At 35.8% G+C, this 14074-nt stretch overlaps 1 protein-coding gene across 12 annotated transcripts in view; it reads right to left on the minus strand.

The window, feature by feature from the left end:
• SUGCT (succinyl-CoA:glutarate-CoA transferase) overlaps positions 1-14074 on the minus strand; it is a 769414-nt gene that overhangs the window by 159222 nt on the left and 596118 nt on the right. For all 12 annotated transcript variants that reach the window (XR_010158439.1, XM_054655560.2, XM_009452971.5 and 9 more), the window contains one exon: positions 1469-1532. Coding sequence is in view for 11 of the 12 variants with exons in the window: in XM_054655560.2 (XP_054511535.1) it covers positions 1469-1532 (64 nt within the window). In the remaining variant the exon portion in view is untranslated. The remainder of the gene's footprint in view (positions 1-1468; positions 1533-14074) is intronic.

Genomic DNA, 14074 nt, shown 5'->3' on the forward strand with positions numbered 1-14074 from the left:
TTCCAGGTGGCCGGGGGTGAAGTTGTCTGGTTTATTTTTGTATTTTTAGGACCCAAAGCAGTACCTGGCACATAGTATATACTCAGTAATATAGATGAGTGGATGAACGAATGAACTTCTTAGCTTTTGTCAACATTTTTTTCTACCACTTTTCTATACCAAATAACATTTCCCTAGAACATGTGATCTCAGTTTTTCATTTGCTTATACCTGCTCTCTTAGTTACCTTCCTTAATCCATGCATAATATTCCTTATGTTCTTGAACATTAGAATTTTCTCTTCAACTTTATTCATCATACTTCCCTCTTCTTACTCTTTTCATGCGCGAGTGGTCACTATCTGGTAGGTTATGGGAGATTATTATAAAGCTGATTCCAAATCTTAGATTCTATTTAGGATAAAATTAACAAGAATAGTCCTTCAATAAATGAGATCAGATACCTGTAGAAGTAAATACTCTATGCCACCTGACTGAGGTGACTGAGGAGTTTGGCAGATACCTAAATTCCAAGTAAGATGGCCAGGAAATGGTTTTAGGAAAAAACAATAACAAAAATTATATCCTAGCTAATTTCACTGACCTCCATCAGAAGAAAAGAAAAAAAAATAAGTGCTTGGTTTGTGTTTAGTCTAGAAAATATGGACACAATGAACAAATAAGTTGGAACTCCATTGCTGGAATGTGGATTTTCCAGCGATGCCTGGAATGGAGAAAAAACATATCTGATAAAGGTAATATTGTGATTATCAGAGAAATGGAGGCTGTGGGAGGGAAATGTATTGGTCACAAGCTCTTACTGCAGTTTAAATGCACCACTTAAGAGGATGATTTGAGAGTAGGCATGAGGCTACTGGCTGCTGAAATAAGAGCTACCTCTGCAAGTAAAGAAGCTGGCATTTCGGCTTAGGCAGCAGTCTCTGGTGAGTTGGTTTAGTATGAATCAACTTATAAAAATTCAATCTATTCTGGGTGTACTGAAAACATTTAGTTTCTTGTTCTGTAAAGCCAAGATCCATACCTTAAACCACGGTTCTGAAAGAAAATGCCCGAGCCTGAGCAGTCAGTAGCCTTCCTCGGACTCCAGTTACATCTTGCCTGGATTTCTTTCCAATTCTCATATGAACGACACTCTATTTCTTGTTATTGGCCATACCTATTACTATCAACCTGTTGATAATTACATGATGTACTTTTGTGAGCACGTGATTACACAAAATGGAATTAAGAAATGCAAGCATTTTTTTGTCATCGTGGCAATCCGACACTCCTTAGAGCTAAGACACAATGCCATAGTCTCAGCATACATTTTTGTGAGTGCAGTCCTAGGATTCCCCTTTTACCCAATGTTATAAATTTGGATAATGTCTTGGAAAGTTGTTTGGGAGCTCATAAGCTACCTGTAGTAAACAGCATATGGGACAATTAATAAAGAAAGGTGTTAGAGAAAATACCAAAACTTTTCAGACCTGGGACGGAAATCTTCCCCACAGTTGGATGCTCCATCTCCATAATGAGGCCATTGTGTAATACCTGAAAAGGCAAAAACAGAGAGAAAAATAATTTACAAAATAAAACCATCTTCAATTGCAAGGCATGGACAGCCACCTATTCAGTCAACATCAAAGAAAGACATGGCAAAACACAGAGGTGTTTAAAATTTTCATTTGAAAGTAAATATTTGACATAAAAATAACGTTTCATCCTATAATACACCAAACGAAGCCAAAAAAGACTAGAGGATTCACGGACTAGAAAACATTTCAATAAGACCTTCCCACTCTTAAAATTTTTATTTGCTCCTAAATATAGCAGATGATTTCCTCTCTTTCATTTATGGATGCTCCCCTAATATTAAAGCTCAGCCTTTTCCTGCATAACCTTATGGCAGGACTCGGCCAAGGTCAAGAAATAGGACCTCGAACAGGGCAGCACACTGGGGTGGTACACATGCTCCTGGAAATCTGTTCAGCAGAAGGTATGGGGAGTCAGTCCAGTTTGAAGAATAAATCAGAGTATCCAGAAGGCTCGGTGACTGCTGGAGGTGGAAGGATTCAGGGCTGCTGTGACAAGCAAATAAGCAGCTGACAGCAAATCCAGAGGAGACTCAGGTCAGAGGCAAGCACAGGGAAGCTGAACCAGGAACATTTTCAATGGTGGCCAAGACCTTAAGCATAAGACTAGAGTTCAGAAACAGGATTCCAGGATACTGGAGTAAAAAAGCCAGAGACTTCATCCCAGAGGGCTGATTAGGTTCTCATGCAATGGTGAGGCAGGAAATTTAAAAAATAATAACAAAATAAAATAAATTTTTCTATATTAAATTAATTTATTTCAAAGACAACAATAAGTATATTTTTATAAATTCTTATTCTCTATAACTAATAACTTCAAATATTCTATTTTCTCTAAAAATACAACAAAAATCATAAAAAAACTAAACAAACCTAACTAAAACTACAACTATCTAAACACCATAATAAAAATTATAAAATAAACCAATACAAAACTCTTTAAAACAAAACCTAAATAATAAACATCTAAATTAGTTAAAAACAATCATATACAATCATAAATTATAAACCTATTACAATTTAATTAACTATCTTTATCCTGCTTCTAGATCCCTACTTTCACGCCACTATAAACTTACTTCAAACTAACCCACCCCCTTTTATAAAATATACATAAAAATCAAATACTATCTTTATTCTAAACCCAATCTTTAAACATTAAATCTACTAAATCTAAATACACTCAGTAATAAAAATACCCTCCTACATACACCCCAAAGTCTCTCTCTAATCCTCCTAATCCCACAACAATGGGACCGAGATAGGTATCTAGTGTCCCACCAAGAACACAAGGTAGCTTTGGCTTGGATTTAAAATCTAAGGCCAGTTACTAGTGCAGGGACATTCTACCAGTGCCTGACAAGAGAAATGTGACTTGATGCTGAATCACTTGAGTACTGAAATGAAGCAACTTAAATCCCTGGCAAACGAAGGCTGGAATTTTCCCTGGGGGTAGGCAAAAAGACAAAATCCGCAGTGCCCTCCAACTAAAGGTGGTGGATGGGCTGAGGGCATGGAACCAAATTCTGATACATAAGTGTTGAATTATTGGAGGCAAAATGTTTTGTGATACGCAAATAAAAATGCAACACATTTTTTTATTTAAAAAAAAACAATTGGAGACTACCTGGGTATACTGTCCCAAAGAATCCAACATCTATTACTGGAACCTTAGTAAGACATTTATGGGCATCTTACATATAAATTGTGTTTCACCTACACTATCTACCAAGCACAGAACCTCTCTTCCTGTCTTGTACATGCATCTAAATGACAGAAGTATTTCAGTGGCACAGTAATCTTACAGACCACGATTTCATGCCAGCATCCCAAAGAGTGGCAGCTATAATGGTTCTACAGCATTTTGAGCTTCAGGTAAAAGCAAGATTTGCATATCTACCTTCTTACCATAATCCATTCACAGAGCAAAAGAGCATGGAATAAAGAAAGTAATAAAATGTTTTCTCACTTTGTTAAACTCGGAGAGAGAGCTCAAATTTCTTGGGTTTTATTCATTTCTAGTGAGTCACATCATAAAATAAATCATCAATAAGACAACTTCACGGGTGACCTTTTAAGTTTAGAACTACAGTTTTGCTATGGCTAAATATTCTGGCTGCCACTGGTTTCTTTGGGAATGGTTACCACTTTTCGGGTGATGCTCTTTAAACAACGATGTCAACCTCCCTCATTGAGGATGATAACACACCACACAGAGATTCTTTCTTTTGGGATCACCAGGTTTGTACTCAAGAGCTGGCCAGATAAAATTCTCGCCAGTGTTAGAACTGTGCTATAATTTAATTCTGGTGTGGCTCGTTCTCAGCACCCGCCCCGCACAGCTTCCTCCTATGTGGGGGTGGGGGCTAAATGCCAACGGGAGGTGCTAAATCTCAGTTCTACTGAGGACAGGAACAAAAATACCGAGCTAAATTTCACTCAAAACAATTATCTGCACACTGAATCATTCTTCTCTCCTCGTATCTCTGTTGCCCTCCTGACTACCTCTTTGTAATAACACTGCAGTGCTACTCACGAAAGACAAAAGTGAGTGTTCTTAGCTAAATATAACTTAACTGATAGTGTTGAAATTAATTAACGCTGAATTTTAATCATGTAGCAAACGTTAAGTGTCAAACGTGAAAGGGTAGTTGGTAAAGGTCAAGGGACATACGTCAAAGTTTTGTGAAGCAAAAGCTAGCAGTTGATTGAAATTTTCCACGGAAGCAGTTTAAAGAGTGTACTTTCTCCACTCCTATGCCGATTGCTGTCTATATAGGATATTTTCAGTATGAAACTTTAACCTTATCAATGCCTTTGCATTGAAAACCATTCCGTTTTAAGCAAAAATATAAATTCTTCTTACATTCAGCAGAGGAAGTTGCAGTTTCTCATTTGCTGTAGCATGCATACAATTATGAGGCAAATGGGCTGGTGTGAGCCCCATGTTCAGAAGGAACTGATGTATTCCCCTGCTTGGTTGCCGCCAACCTTTTCATATAAAGTGTGAAGTCCATACAATTCCATAGGCTTTCTTTGTGAATCAGGTCAGAATATCCCACAGAACAATGGGGGCTGTGGCAGTGCTGTCCCTGGAAACCCTGCCTGATGACTTGGAATCTTGGAAAACTCTCCAGCCTTGTTTGTGGGGCGAATCCTGCTCTGCTTAGTAACATATTGGAGGATTTCAGAACCCAGGAAGTCTGTCTGAATTCTAACATAAATCTCTCCTGCTTCATTACCCTTTCACGTTTGACACTTCAACTCCCTTTCATGTTTGACACTTAACTTTGCCACATGATTAAATTTGTCCCCTCTAAACTTCATTGGAAATGAAGGAACTACCTGTTATCACCATTTGTATAACATTTTTTGGTGAATGGTTACTAAATGTTTCCTTGTTCTTTTCTCATCTGGCCCCAACACCCCAACCTCTACCACCTTAACCTAGAAATTCAATTAAAAAATGTTTTGTTTTCTGACCACTAACAATTAACTGCTATAATTTCCCTTAAGATATTCATGACTTAAAGAGAGTTTCATGCCTTGGTGCTAGGTCTGGCCATTCAGGGCATTCTTTGTTGCATATTGAGTTATTTCAATATAAGGCAGGAAATTTCTCCAGAATTTTGTAGTGAATTTTGTCCATTTAGCAATGTCTTTGGATTTTACTGTTTTCTCCTTCATTTTACTTATTTTATCCTTCCTAGGTCTTTCATGGTTTAGTAGCTCTTCTAAATTCCATTTCTTCTCCTTGAAATTTCAAAAGCCTATTCTTGACAAGAATAGAATTGTAGTCAGTGCGCCAACCTCTTTAGCAAAGTATCAGGCCTATTTAAAATAAGGTCTCTCTTTCTTTCTCAAGCGTTTTACAGATTGACAGCCTAATGACAGAGTCAAGTGGTAATGTATTAATGATGGGGGGAAAGAGTAAAATGTATACCTTAAAGTAATGTGGGAAATAAAAGTTTAAGTGAAAGTAAGAAAGTCTTTTTATAAAGTCCTATGGCAGAAATGGCAGAAGAAAAAAATTTGTAATATAGCACTAGCAAGACAAAAAATGCAAAAAATAAAAATCCATAGACAGTGAAAATATTTATGGAAAGTGAGAGAGGAATATTCTAATGAAAAGACATGAAATTACATATACAAATGATATTTGTAAACACTACAGTGTCCTTACACATATCAAAATCAAAGTAATACCATCAATGGCATTAGCAATAACGTACAAAAGAGAACTGACCTATCTATTCACTGTGGATAATGATATGACCTATTCATTCAACAAACACGATAGCACTTATATGCTAGGCAAAATGAAGAAGCTGGCAGTGAAAAGATGAATGAACCTGCATTTAAAATGTATGTAATTAGAAGAGAGGGTACAGAATAAGAGATCTTTTTCATAACACAGTCATATAAATTGTTATAACACAGTTTAAGTTCCATAACAAAGGAGCAAATCCAAAGAGGAGCAAGTAAGTAACTCTGCCTATCTTGAAAGAAGTTGGTGATTTGTTAGATTAAGATAATATGACTTAGGTCAGGGAGGTTAGTAAAGACCAGAGAACAAAGATAATATTGAAATTAGATGTTAAGGTTAAAAATAACAATGATAAATGTAGTAACAGCAGGTGCTGCTCAGCAAAACTCCTTAAGGGTCAGGCATTGGGTTAGGAGCTAAAGCTTTATTCATTTAATCCTCTCATTAACCAGACTAGGTAGGAATTATTATCTTCACCTCTACTGATAAGGTGTTAGAAACCTAGAGGGGCTAAGTATTTGTCCAAGATTTCACAATTACTAAATGGCTGATCTTGGATTATAATTTAGGTGTGTCTAATTTAGCCAGGTTCTGGCAGTTGGAGACAAAAAAAAAATGGAAAAGCTTTATTTGATTTACCATTAAAATAACTAGCTGATGTGGTCAATTCTGTAAAAAAAATTAGTCACTTTAGTGGGGAAAGAAAATCAGCCAAACAGATTACATGACACCATGTGGTCCTATTAGTTAATACACTGAGCTGCACCATTGCAGGTAGCCAAGGATACTCTGGCACCACAGATACAAAGGCTGTGAAAATTGGAAGTATTTGAAGGGGATGGACCCAGAGGGTGATCTTGGGCAAGGCATTTAAGTAGTCTAAGGCTTAAAACCCTCATCAGTGGCCAGGCGTGGTGGCCCACATCTGTAATCCCAGCACTTTGGGAGGCCGAGGCAGGTGGATCACCTGAGTTCAGGAGTTCAAGACCAGCCTGGCCGATATGGCGAAACCCCGCATCTACTAAAAAAAAAAAAAAAATTTAGCCAGGTGTGGTGGTGTGTGCCTGTAATCTCAGCTACTCGGGAGGCTGAGACAGGAGAATCGCTTGAACCCAGGAGACGGAGGTTGCAGTGAGTCAAGATTGTGCTACCGCACTCCAGCCTGGGCGACAGAGCAAGACTCCGTTTCAAAAAAATATATTCAAAAAATTTTAAAAATAGAAAATTTAAAAAAAGAATCTTTATTAGTAAAAAAGGGATAATAATATCTCTTTCTAAGGGACGAAGTGCAATGATGAGTATAAAGCCCTGAGCATAGGCCCTGGTGCAGAGTGTGCTCACAAGAAGCGGCAACTGTTTTTCCTGTTACCAATAGACTGGGTTCAAACTCTGGCTTCATCAGGTACAAGATGTGTGGCTTTGGGGTACATTCATTGAACACATATTAAATGTACTAACAGTAAAGAACAATAATTAACAATAAGCATTAAATACATATTAATGTGCCAGGCATTGTTAAGTGCTGAGGAAAAACTGGGTCACAGAAAACTCAAGGTCATGCCCTCAAGAAGCTTACTGCCTTTTAAGGGAAACTTTCCAATTAAGCAGAAACCACTGGTCTGTTATTGTTACATAATATTATCTGTTTTGTCCCCTGCTATATGCCCAGTGCCATGAATGTTATCTGGCACTATCTGGTAGATGCTCAATTAACATTTACTGAATTTTTTTAAATTAAATTGAATTAACTGAGTAAATTGCAGGTACTTCCTTTTGGTTTCTTTATTTTATAGAAGTTGGGGGAGAGTGCTCTTATTTTAAGCTTTTAATGAATGCCTAGAGTTCTCTAGACACAAAACTGTTTTACTGAATTTCCAAAATACAGTCATTTTTAGGAACTTAGATATCAAGTTCTAGTGTTGCCTTGCAATTTCTTCAGTTTTCTAAAGCAGCTTCCAGCTGATCTTGAATCTGCCATATACACTGTACATATTTTAAGACACTCCAGAGGCCATGCTGAGAAGCTCTGCATGGACAATGGTCATTATCGATAAAGGAAAGCCAAAAAACATGGGCATGCACATTTATACATGTGAAATTAATCTACTAAACTTGAAGAAAACAATTACAGAGTTCTTCTTCATTAAGAATACTCAGAAAACCATTTCTAAAACACACAATATCTTACTAAGCAAAAAACACTGGAGTAATATTCTTTATTTTATTTCCCATTTTAGCAATTTAGTCATTCCTTTAGCATAATAGGAAAACAACCTTGGAATAATATTTGAAAGGTTACATAACTGAAGGCAAAACTTACAGTGAATATATTAAAAAGTTAATTCAACTATTTCTGAAAACTGTGCCCTCAAAAAATGCAAAAATAACATAAATTCCTGACAACAAATTGACATGAAATTTCCTAACTTTACTTACATCAGGGGTCCGCAAACCGGTACCATGGTCCATGGTATCGGGGTCCACAAACCAGTACCGGTCCTTGGCCTGTTAGGAAGTGACCTGAACAGCAGGAGGTGAGCAGTGGGCAAGGAGCATTACAGCTTGAGCTCCGCCTCCTGTCAGATGAGCGGCAGCATTAGATTCTCATAGGAGCGGGAAGCCTATTGTGAACTGCACATGTGAGGGATCTCGGTTGGACGCTGTTTATGAGAATCTAATGATAAATGTAATACCCTTGAATCACCCTGAAACCATCCCCCATCCCCGTCCATGGAAAAACTGTCTTCTACAAAACTGGCCCTGGTGCCAAAAAGATTGGGGACAGCTGACTTAGATAATGAAGATCACATGTAAAAGCTGACTTTTTTTGTTATCTTACTTCTTTGAAACAATTCACTGTTACTAAATTTCATTCTGCTGTGAATGCACCTGACATAGCCTTTTTCCTATTTTCTCTAATTTAAAAAAACTATGAAACTTGGTCATGCAATATACACACACACATAATTTACACAAACATATATAATGTGTGTGCATATATATAGTGTGTATACATATAGTGTAAATAATACACACACACGTATATATAGCTTAATGTAGACTAATAAAATGAACACCCATGCACCAAACACCCAGCCCGAGAAACAGAACTACCAAAATGTTTAAAGTCCCAGGTGTACCCAGTCCCTCCCTCTTCTATCCCCAAATATAATTCTCCTGAATTTTGTTAATCTTTTCCTTTCTTTTTTTCTACTTGTATCAGTGTGTATATACTCCAAATATTTAGTTCTGGATTTCACCCATTTATAACATTTAATTCAATGAAATCAAGCATATGCTTCTCTGACTTGCTTTTTCTCATAACATTGTTTCTGAGATTCACCCGTTCTGAGGCATGAGGCCATAGGCTAATCATGGCCATTAATATGAAGTATGCCATTGTATAAATACTCCATAATTTAACTGACTCTGCTTTTAGGTAGCTTCCAGTTATTTTACCATGGCAAACAATGCTGCCATTAACCCATCTCTTCATGCAACAATTTTGCTAGGGGATTTTCTAGCAAACCTAGAGCTAGATTTGCTATGGCATAGTGTTAAATATATCTTCACTTGTTGGGTAATGACAAATAATTTTCCTTAATCACTTACCAATCACTCCCACCAGTTGCTTTATATCTCAGCAAAACTTAATATTATCAGAGTTTTTAGGTTTTGCCAATCTGATCACTGTGAAATGGTATCTTATTAAAGCTTTAACTTGCATTTCCTTAATTACTAATCAGGTTGAGTATATTTTCCCTGCTTAATAATAATTTGCATTTCCTCTTAAATGAAATGCTTATTCAAGAAGCTTTTCTACTGGCTTAATTATATTTTTATTTTTCTTTCTTTTTTTTTTGAGACAGAGTCTCACTTTATCACCCAGGCTGGAGTGCAGTGGCGTGATCTCGGCTCACTGAACCCTCCTGGGTTCAGGCAATTCTCGTGCCTCAGCCTCCTGACTAGCTGGGATTACAGGCCTGTGCCACCACATTCGGCTAATTATTTGTATTTTTAGTAGAGACAGGGTTTCTCCATGTTATCTGACAGTCTTGAACTCCTGGCCTCAAGTGATCTGCCTGCCTCATCTCCCAAAGTGCTGGGATTACAGGTGTGAGCCACCATGCCAGGATGCTATCATGTATGAGTTTTTTACATATTCTGGATATGAATTCTTCATTGGTACATGAAAATACTGGAATTGAAATTATGGCTTTATTTCTCATTTATTTTGTATTATGTTTTGATGACCAAAAGTTCTTAATTTCAGCATTTTCAAACTTACTGAAATTTTCCTTTTGTTCTTCGCTTTTTATGACATATTTTAAAAATTATTTCCTATTCTTAAGTGTTAAAGATATTATCCTAAATTTTCTTATAAAATGTTTAAACCTTGATGCATTTATTCATAATAAAAGGTCACAAGTTAGGGATTGAAGGGAATAATCTCAACTTTTTAAAGAGCACCTACAAAAAATCTAAAGATAACATCATACTTAATGGTGAAATACTGAATGCTTTTCCTCTAAGATTGAAAATGAGGCAAGGAAAAAAATAATAATAAAAAATAAAATAATAAAAATTAAAAATAAAATAAAAATAAAATAAAATGAGGCAAGGATGTCTGCTCCCACCACTCTTATTTGACTTATTACTAGAAGTTCTAGACACTGCAATAATCAAGAAAAGAAAAACATAAAAGGCACACAGATTGGAAAAATAAATAAAATAAAAATAAAAGGAACAAATATAAAAAATTAAAAGAAAAATTTAAAAAGGAAGAAATCATACAGATAACACAATTGTCCACATTGTCAAGAAAATATACAAAAATACTCTTAGGACTAATAAATGACTTCTGCAAGGTCTTAGGATACAAGACCAATGTACAGAGATCAATCATATTTTTGTATACCAACAATAAACATGTGCAAACCAAAATTAAAAACAACACCATTAATAGTCACTAAAAATAAAATGAAATACTTAGATATAAACAACAAAAAAATGTATAGACCGTGTATGCTGGAAATTACAAAATGTTGATGAAAGAAATCAATCAAGACCTAAACAAGTGGAGAAGCATACTATGTTCATGGACTGGATGATTCAACATAGTAAAGATCCCAATTCTCCCAAAATGTGTAAGTTTAATGCAATTCTTACCAAAGTCCCAGGAAAGCTTTTTTGTAAACTTTTTTAAAAGTTCATTTTAAAATTTATATGGAAAGATAACAGCCTCAGAATGGCTTACACAATCATAAAAATAATAAAGAGATAATTACTCTATCTGATATTAAGATATACTATATAACTGCCAAACACCAAGCAGGTACTAGGAGAATATCATATTGGCAGAGAGACAGACACATAAATCAACAGAACAACAGAGAACTCAGAAATAGATCCACACAAATATGTCCAAATAATTTTTGACAAAGGTACAAATGCAATAGAGGAAGTAATACAGCCTTTTCAACAAATGGCACTGAAACATGTGTACTGGAGCTGGGGGGAAAAAAGAAACTCAACATAAAGCTCACATTGTAAAAAATTAATTCAAAACGGATCATAGATTTAAACGGAAAATGGTGACTATAAAATTTAGGAAAATAAACAGGAAAAATATTTAAATAAGAAAATAAACAGGAAAAACTATGGTACATCCATATTATGGAATACTCCTTAGCAATGAAAAGGAACAAACTATTGATTCACACAACAACCTGCATCAATCTTAAGGGAATTGTGCTGAGTGAAAAACACCAATCCAAAAGATTACATAGTATATGATTTCATTGAACATAGCATTCTTGAAATGACAACATTCTAGAAGCAGAGAACAGATTGGGGGTCTCCAGAAGTTAGAGGAGAAATGGGAGTGGAGGGAAGGGAGGTGCATGTGGCTATAAAAGGGCAGCAGGAGAGATTTTCGTGGTGATGGAACTCTTCTCTATCTTGACTATATCAATGTCAATGCCCTCAATGTGATATTGTGGTATAGTTTTGCAAGAAGTTACCATTGGGGAACAGGGCTACATGGGATCTCTCTGTATTATTTCTTATCACTGCATGTTAATCTATAATTCTCTCAAAACAAAAAGCTTTTTTTAAATTATGGTCTCCTGTGGGTATAATGTGAGAGGGGACTCAATTTTATTTTCTCAGCTAGAAATATATTGATGAATAGAGTTTTAGTAGAAAACATTTTTATCTTGTTCCTAATTTTAAAGGAAATGCACTTAATGCCTCATCACTGAGTATGTTTGTGACAAGGAATAATGGCATACTTTATCAAGTTATAGAATCTATTCCTAGTTTGATGAGAAATTTTATTATAGATGTTTACTTACAGCAAATGGCTTTTAATCCATCTACTGGGAGGATCATATAATTTTTCTCCATTAATCTGATCACTTACAACTGCAGTAAGTGATCAAATGTATTGTCTTAAAATTGTTTGTTACTTGTACAATTTTAGAATAATTATCTCTTTCAGGTGAATTCAAATTTTTATTGACATGAGGTGACTTGAACAGTAATGCATTTTGTTTTAAAGTCGGTAGCATCTAACATTACTAAAGCTACACTGGCTTCATTTTGGTTTGTATGTTCTTCATACATCATTTTTAACCTATATATATGCAACCTTTCTAAGTTTTTAGTTTTATGTGTATCTCTTGAAAATAGAAAATAGCAGGATTTATTCTATCTTTGCCTTTTAACTGAAAAGTTTACTGCATTTACATGAATTGACATTATTGACATGTTTTAATTCATCTTAGAATCTTACTTAGTGCCTATTTTTGGCCCCCTATAAAAAAATTCCCATCTTGCTGTGTTTGAGATTGATTGAGATTGTTTCCTCACATTTACTAGTTTGAAGATATATACTCTATCAAAAGGATAATCTTTTTTTTTTTTTTTTAAGATGGAGTCTCACTCTCTCACCCAGGCTGGAGTGCAGTGCTGTGATCTTGGCTCACTGCAACCTCTGCCTCCCTAGTTCAAGCGATTCTCCTGCCTCAGCCTCCTGAGTAGCTGGGATTACAGGTGCACACCACCACACCCAGCTTTTTGTATTTTTAGTAGAAACGGGGTTTTACCATGTTGGCCAGGATGGTCTTGATCTCCTGACCTCGTGATCTGCGCAATTATAGGCATGAGCCTCCGCGCCCGGCCTTTTTTTTTTTGTTTTTTTTTGAGATGGAGTTTTACTCTTGTTGCCCAGGCCAGAGTGCAGTGGCACCATCTTGGCTCACTGCAACCTCCACCTCCTGGGTTATAGCAATTCTCCTGCCTCAGCCTCCCAAGTAGCTGGGATTACAGGTGCCCGCCACCACCCCTGGCTAATTTTTATATCAAGACGAAATTTTTTTTCCTCCAGAAGTCTTAACATGCATATTTAACTTACCAAAATAAAAATGTAATCAATACCAGTTATCCCCGTATCAATTATGTGCCAGGATCCAGTTATCCCCCTACCAATTTATATGCCAGATGTTTTCAAACTTTCTTGGTTCCCCATATTTTTTCTGTCTCTGTAAATTTTTCATAATGCCCTTAGGCAAAAAGGAATACTGTTTTGTGTATTAAGTAGTATTGTTTTGTTTATTAATTAAGTAAAAACAATATGTATTCATATCCTAATAACTGAGTAGTCATTTGAAAAAATAATAGACATAAATTATAATAAAAGAAAAAAAATCTTTATTTGATTCTTAGCCACTATTACTTTCTAACAGTATATGTACACCTGTTAGGCACAGTAAAACTTCTTAAATCTTGGAATTGAATCAGATATCTCCATCCATATTTCTTGTTTTATATTGATTTTCTCTTGGTACTTGCATTTTTTTCATAGCAACATCCATCCAAAAACCGAGTTTGATCAAATGTGTTTATCAAAGGAATGTAGTGTGATTCAATCAAAGGAATGAAGCTGTGAACTTGAGGACACTCTGTGCTGTGTCCAATATACATTGCCCTGTTTCCCTAGAAAATATAAACATCCTGCAGTGCCCCTGCGCATTCACTAGGATGTCATGAGTGCCTCAATACATAGTTTGAGAACCACAGTTACCTGCAATTGGGTTCAGCATTTTGGTTTTCTACTTTTTTAATCTGGAAATCATTAGTATCAATACCGTTTTTCAAAATCAATGATTTTTAGCTTACTGTATGCTTATGCTAATTTTTGATCCCCATTTTTTTATCTTAGGCTTTCCTTT

This window comes from Pan troglodytes, chromosome 6 (assembly GCF_028858775.2).
Source record: "Pan troglodytes isolate AG18354 chromosome 6, NHGRI_mPanTro3-v2.0_pri, whole genome shotgun sequence".
Classification (NCBI taxonomy): domain Eukaryota; kingdom Metazoa; phylum Chordata; class Mammalia; order Primates; family Hominidae; genus Pan; species Pan troglodytes.